At 37.4% G+C, this 7,798-nt stretch overlaps 1 protein-coding gene across 1 annotated transcript; it reads left to right on the top strand.

Moving 5' to 3' along the window:
- Window positions 1–1,394: 1,394 nt before the first annotated feature.
- On the top strand, window positions 1,395–2,741 carry LOC135201902 (uncharacterized). The gene has a single exon (XM_064231198.1). It carries the CDS (start codon window positions 1,395–1,397, stop codon window positions 2,739–2,741), a length of 1,347 nt encoding a protein of 448 aa, XP_064087268.1.
- The last annotated feature ends 5,057 nt before the right edge of the window (window positions 2,742–7,798 follow it).

Genomic DNA, 7,798 nt, shown 5'->3' with positions numbered 1-7,798 from the left:
ATTAAATATTAAAGATAGATATATATAAATAATAATAGTTCGTAATATAATATTATATAACATTATTATAAATATAAAGAAGATATATTTTACATTATGAGTATGTTTGATATATAGTAGAATTATTATATATAATAATATATATAGATATATATAGATATTATAGAATATATATATAAAAATATATATATGTAATATATATTATATATATATATATATATATATATATATATACATATATATAGTAGTCTCTCTTTTTATTTACTGCTCTTTTTAATCTTTTTTAGACTATTTTTTAAGATTGTGAATTCCTTTTAATTTTATATGATTGTTATAATATGTCTTTGTATTTTATTCACAGACTGATGATGCACACAGATGTATGTGCGAAACGTATCATATGCAATAAACTTGGCCTTTTAAATCTCGTATCATGGACTCCTTCTGGACACTATATATATATATATATATATATATATATATATATATATATATATATATATACTATAGTAGTATATATATATATATATATATATATATATATATATATATATATATATATATATACATGATTAATTATCGATAACGTCTCTGAAGTCCTGAATATAAGATAGATATATTATTCCTTTAAATTTTTATATATTGAGTTCTCCGGTGTGGCTTTTTGGGTCTTCCCCACGTGTGTTCAATCTCCAAGATGCCAAATCTATAACAATAACAGAGATAAATCATTTCTGTCATTGTAGATATCAAATATAATCTTTTTCGTTACCCAGAATTCTAGGTCAATTACATAGGTTCACGATTGATAAAGTTGTTTCATGCAATAACCAAGAAACGGAATCAGATTTTCTATGAACATGGCATCTCATTTTGGTGCTTTTGCCAATAATTGAAACAGTTCCACGTGACTTTAAATCTACGGATAAGCATCTTAAAACTGCCTCTAGGAGCCACTTTCGGTGGTCACGGTATGTTTGGAGGTCAAATTTACCCTTTCTGCAAATATCTTCATTTCTTAATATCATGGGTAAAGAATAATTTGGTAAGCAAGGATATATGAAATAAAACATGACATCGATTAAGTTGGACGAGCGAGAAATAAACAATCGTATACAGACTCTCTCTCTCTCTCTCTCTCTCTCTCTCTCTCTCTCTCTCTCTCTCTCTCTCTCTCTCTGTTGAAAGAACAAAAACATCATATGCCACATCACCATTTTACAAAGTACTCAAGATATCTCTCATATCCTCATTAACATTGATTATCAACATTTGAAAACCTGCTTTTGCAATAATTGGGTATATAGATATTTATAACTGAATTGATTGGAAACAATGACTGAATATTGCTTGAATACGATATGGCAACAAAGTTTTGGCCTGACCAGGCCTGAATGAGTTGTAGATTGACCGTAACACCTCACCGACGACCGACCCGACGGACGTACCGTCACGTACGAGCCATTCGTGGTCATCTCATAGCCATGGACAGACATCAGCTTCACAGCCAAGAAAAGGCAATCATATACAACGTAAACAGGTATTTTCTAGATGAAAAGGCGAATGGAGGGCCTATGTTATCCTACAAAAAAGCTCTCGCTCGGACAGCTGCTGCAACGGGTTTCAGCGAGAGTACAGTGAAGAGAATCTGCAGCAAATTAAATGAAGAATGGTGGAGAGACTCTGAGCACAAACAACCTGTATTTTCGTCACCGAAAAAATCTCGCCCCGCAACCGTCACTGCGTTGGATGATTCGGACATACGCGTCATTAGAAGGACAGTTCTGTCCTTTTATGAAAGAAAGGAAATTCCGACTGTGGACTTGATCAAAGAGGAATTAAAAGAAAGAATATCTTTTAATGGCTGTCGTGAATCCCTTCGTAAAGTTCTCAAGAAGGCAGGATTCAGATTTAGGAGGGCCGATGGGCGCAAAGTTCTCTGGGAAAGGCGAGATGTGACTGTAGCGAGGTCAAGATTTTTGAGAGAGATGAAGAGTCTCAAGGAGTCAGGGAAGAAATTCGTGTATCTCGACGAATCTTGGGTCAATCAAAATTACTCCGTTAAAGGAAGCCGTCTGATCATTCTACACGCAGGAACAGAAGATGGTTTTGTCCACAATGCAGAACTGGTTTTTCAAACTGGGAATGATGGGGACTACCATAAAAAGATGAATGCTGAAGTTTTTGAAAAATGGTTTAGGAATCAGTTGCTACCCAACATCCCTCCCAACTGTGTAATCGTTATGGACAATGCACCATACCGTTCTGTGCAACAGAAAAAGTATCCAAACTTATCTTGGAAGAAAGAAGACATAAAGCATTGGTTGATAGAGAATGGCGATCAGCCAAGTGATGATTTGCTGAAATTGGAGCTGTGTGAACTCGCTAAGCGACATAGTGATAACGAGGGAAAACAGTATCGGATCGACGAAATTGCAGCAGAAGCAGGGCATAAGATAGTGCGTCTACCACCGCACCATTGTCACTACAACCCTTTTGAGCTCATATGGGCTCAAGTGAAGTCTTTTGTAGCCAACAATAATACGTTCAGTGTTGCAGACCTTAAAATTTTAGCGCAAGAAGCACTGAATAGTGTCACGGCGGAAAACTGGAAGGCTGCAGTGGGGCACGTAGAGAAAATACAAGAAGAGGATGCCCAGCAAGATGTGGCTGTAGACAAGTTGGTTGACACTTTTATCGTCAACATGCTTGATAGTTCCGAAGACGAGTTATCTGAATAAATTATAAAAAGAGAGAGAGGATTAGGCCTACAGGGGAAACCTCTCGGGGAAAAAAAAAACGCGCCGTGACTTTTACCTCAGTGGTGGTGTGGAAAAAAAGTCTGAGTGAAGAAAAATATGGACGGCACTCGTTATAGATAATATATAGCCGACAAAGAACAGTGTTTTTTTCTTAATTCGTAATTCGAAAAATGAATAAGAAATATATCTTTCTATTTCTATAGCATTAATTAACTACTTTTGAGTATCTAATTTTGTCATAATTATAAATGTACATCTACAAGTAATAACCAAATAGTTAAGATGGAATAATTACACAACGCAATAATATAAAAAAAACTAGTAATATATTTAATTTTTCTATAACGTTAATTAACTACTATTGAGTATCTAATTTTAGAATAATGGTAACTGTGCATCCATAAGTAATGATAAAATATTATTGACCAAGTGGCGATACTGACATATGTTAAGACAAAAAATACTGTAAGATTTAGAAGAGAGAGAGAAAGAGTTGTTAGATTAAGGTGGCCTTGTTCCAGCACAGGATCTTAGAGAGAGCGTCAGTTCATTATGCAAACAGCTTACCCTTGCAGTTACTGAGATGTAAATACTGTATGATGTTTCTTGTCTAGACGAAAATGTTAAATATTTGTGTTGTCATTCAGGGGTTGTGGAGAAGAATTGGACTAGGGATAAATCCTTAATCAGGGCGGAAAATAGGGAGGAGATTAAAACGCCTGGAAATGAAAATTCTACGGACTGCTCTTGAGCAAGAGCCCGTGCTGGCATAAAGCCAGGTTAATCTTAAACAACAACAACAAACCAACCACCATAGTCTTATAATTATAGCCTCAGGTTTTGTCCCAAAGACATTCAAAGGTCTGCCACGCACGTGTTCAAGTTGTTTAGTAAAATTGGCAAGAGGGCATATCTTTCCAAGTATAATGTTTCGAGGTTTGTCATTTGCTTTTGCACTGAAGAATGTAGGGAGGTGAGAGATAATCCTATTTTTTCTATTTTTTTACTGTGACCTGCGGGCACTTCCGTCCATATACAACGATGTGACATTGCCACTTAAAAAAAAGAAGTCCAAATCTACCGGATTATAACCTTTTTTCTTGATAAGTCTGAATGATACAGTGCTAACCGTCTTCGAGTTTCAACCTTTCGTAGCCGGAAAGTGGCGATTACCTCTGGTCCACCTCCAAGAACTTTCCTGTCTGGCCATTTTCAGTAAGCTTAATTTAGCAGGCAACTTTCACTTTAACAATTTGTTCCCTTGTCTCGTGATCCAGGTATTGGTGTCATTATTCTTTCCTAGCGAGAAATCTTTCTCTCCATTTAAAGTAAAATGTAAAACGTGGGACTCCCCTCTCGCCACGGGTATGACTCACGATGAGCGGAAATGCACGCGATTTTTTGTTATGGGTGTTTATGTATTTGAAGTTATGCGATTTTTTCTTATTTCTCAAAGCCCCCCGCCCCCTATCGGTTTCATTTCGGTCATCAGGGTAAGTCTTTCCTTTTTCTTCTGACCAGTCAGAAAATGCAGAGGGAAGAAATGGTGTGATATGAAGATAAAAGGCCCATAACGTTGCAACCATATATTTCGAGCACCTTCTGTGGTCCTGATCACTGGTAAAGTATGGACACAAGATGCCTTTTCAAAACATGTAGATGTGGCAGTAAGTCTCTTTATATTTATGTGAAGATGAAGGTTGGCGGTTAGGCCCCGTCTGATCCCACGCGGACTTACATCCAAATTTCCCAGCCATGCTGTGACCGAGGGAAACCCTATTTCGATCAGGCGTCACAAACTTGGAGATCACGAGGGGATTTAGGAATGTTGTTAGACTATGCCCTACTCCTCGTGTGTGCACGGACTCGAATCCAGGTAATAATGTCACAGAGAAAAATGTCACAATTAGGGGAAAATGTCACAATTTCCGCTAAGAAAAAAAGTCACATTAATTTTTCCTAGATGTGACCCCAAGGGTACTTTTAACCCGGCATGTATCCACCTTCGCGGCGTTTCAAGGCCGTTGGGTGTTACCTAAAAATATAAACAAAAGACTGTAAATTAATCGTAACTTTTTTTTTCCTAGCAGCAATTGTGACGTATTTCCTGTGAAATTATTATCGGCCACCACGGAACTCTTGCTGCTTGAGTAATGTTACAAAATAAAGAGATAAAATACCACCGTTCTAAGAGATGAGATATTAAGAAGACGATAAGGAGTACTACCGAGTTTATTGCGGACATCGTAAGCAAAACAGACTGCCAATCATCTACAAGTGGGTCAGAACTTAAAATACCATTCCGACAGAGGGCATTTTATATTGACCAGATGCAGTCTCATCTTGGTCCTGTTTTTACCATTTATTATTGTTGTTGTTGTTGTTGAAATAACCCGTACAGCAGAATACCCACTTGTAAAAAGAAGAAGAAGAGAGAGAGAGAGAGAGCTAGTAGAACAACAAGGTCACTTTTTTTATGTTTGTCTCCTGAGGAATGCTCGTTATTACTACACTATTCAAGTCAAGAAACTGAATACTAACCAAGTCCTCTTTTGATACTGATTAAGGAGACAGTTGAATTTCGACAGACAATCGGCGTTTCACGTTCGACAAGTTAAAAGTGACTTAAAACGCAGCAGAATCAACGCAGGTGTACCTGGCACGCTTTGTTACGGTATGTGGAGTTCAGCCATAGAGTTTTTTTTTTCTTTTTTTCTTATTCCTTTGCCCTAACACGGGGTTCAATAGAGAGAGAGAGAGAGAGGAGAGAGAGAGAGAGAGAGAGAGAGAGAGAGAGAGAGAACGACGTTGTATAATCATTCTAACGCATAGTTTAAAATAATTAAAACTATTCTATCAAGAATTCAGATTTACAACTCCATGATATTCGTCCGCTGATACTAAGTTATATATAGCACCGCGAATAATGCGATTGTATTCTCTAATCGTGTTCTTTGTAAAAAGAAAAGATAAGATATTATCAATGTTAAGAAAAAATATTCATGTTACTCCTTTTTTTCTTCTTTTCATTTGTCTCTGCCAAAGATCGGAAGTCAGATACTTAAACGCGTCTGATTGTTATCCTGTCCCTCCACAACCACCTCTCTACCCAGAGCATCTCTCAAAAGTCAAAAGCTTATGGGGGATTTCAGAGAAGGGTTATGAGGGAGCGGCTATGGGCCGAGAAGGAGTGATGGGTGGCGTCGTTGCGGATCTTGGGTTGTTTCGGTGGGGACGGAGTAGGTTTGGGGAAATTGGTGAGGTATAGTACGTTCTCCGAATGTTTCTTTGTTATAAATACGTTTCTTGTATTATCCATACAGTCATTATTTCCCTACGAGCATTACTAGTAATATTGAGAAAATACGCGTATTTAACTCGGCCCGCGTATTTGTTCGCAAGAGATCTCAAGGACGGACAACGCTAGGTCTAGACCTTGGGACAACGGATGATGATCAAACCACGGTCTATAGGACTATGATAAGTATACCTATAGACCGTGGATGAAACAACAAACAACCCTGATTAATTCGTCAGACGCCTCGCTTGTAAGTATTGGGTCGAAATCGAATTTTAGCTGCTTAAATGCTTCACGGTCAGGGACATTTTTATGAAATTTTATCACATTCATTTCTACTGTATACTCCATTGTCTCTTAAGCTTCCCTTTTTACATTATTCGAACTTGTTTCCGTCATTTGTCTGGCTCTTCGACATTCATCCCACCAGAGCTGTAGCTAATTGGAAGCTGAAAACAAGAGAGCATCTGTGACATATGATTCATAGGTTTGTTTGTGAGCACCTTCCCCCTTCCATCTGCTCCGCGCCATCACAAAGGTCACTCATAATGGAGATATTCCAGTAGATAACCGATATAGCCCCTCACAGTCCCTACGCCGGGCTTGCACAAAGAGAGAAATTTTATTAATGGCTTTGTTTTTTTTTTCAGATATGAAACAGGGAATACGTGTGATAATTTAGAGACATCTCATTTTTCTTGCCAAATACTCATGACTAATTGCAAATGTAACAAAATGTAAACAGATTCATTCTTTATACTGAAACAATTGCGTCTGTTTGTAATTAACTATTTACTATGTTGCTTCCGAATGTATTCATGAAGCATTATGTTTATGATTAATAGAAGCTTTTCAGATTTGTTATCTGTTTGCTGCTTCAGCATTATACGTTATTCGATAGACCTGACACATATATGAAAATATGATGCATTACAAAACCTCTAATATGAAAAGACTCAGCTAATCATTTGGGGTCACCTCCCTGAAGGACCACCAGCCTTATTTGATTTCGTGTGGTTAAAAACACACACACACAATTATCTCAAATGCGAACTAGAAATTGAATAAGCTCTTTTGAAATACAGTCACCTCCTCCCCCGATCAAAACCAGGGCAAATGAGGATAATAACAGGAATTATTGAAATGTAGCTTGTCAAGCAAGGCACCGGGACATTTCGGCCAGTCAGCTCTCAAGACAGTGAGAAGAGAGAGGTGGAGTAGTTGGACAGCAAGATAAAGAGATCCATATTATATTTGAGATGAAGTTCAGAAATTTGAAGGTATAACTGGGAGAGAGAGAGAGAAAAAAAAGCATACCACAGTTGCTCTATTAAGTGATCGTGGTTAGAGAGGTTGAACAGCAAGGTGGAAGACAGAAGGCGAGAATGGAGTTTAAAGTAAAAGAATAAAAAGTTGGTGCAACTTTAATAATGGCTACATTGCACTGCAAGAGTGCATTACCACCCCCTTAAGAGGGTGACATGTTACACAGATGCTTAAAACAATTTGCAGCTGACAAAGAGCAACAACGCGTCAGTCTCTTTGTGACGTCGAATAACTTTTTAGGGGGTAGCAAATTCATGACGTCACTAATATTTGACATTTTTGCAATAAATTTTGACTAATATTTGACAAATCTACGCTATAGGTTAGGAAATCATTCGGTACGGATGGTGCAAAACACTATTCCTTGCAGTTTTTTTTTACTTTATTTCTTAAATAATTGACACGCAAACTT

This window comes from Macrobrachium nipponense, chromosome 28, assembly GCF_015104395.2.
Source record: "Macrobrachium nipponense isolate FS-2020 chromosome 28, ASM1510439v2, whole genome shotgun sequence".
Lineage (NCBI taxonomy): Eukaryota > Metazoa > Arthropoda > Malacostraca > Decapoda > Palaemonidae > Macrobrachium > Macrobrachium nipponense.
This window is presented reverse-complemented; position numbering and strand designations above follow the sequence as displayed.

Bases quoted from the DNA above. Each gene is read 5' to 3' on its own strand.
- LOC135201902 (XM_064231198.1), top strand. From the start codon at position 1,395: ATGAGTTGTAGATTGACCGTAACACCTCACCGACGACCGACCCGACGG.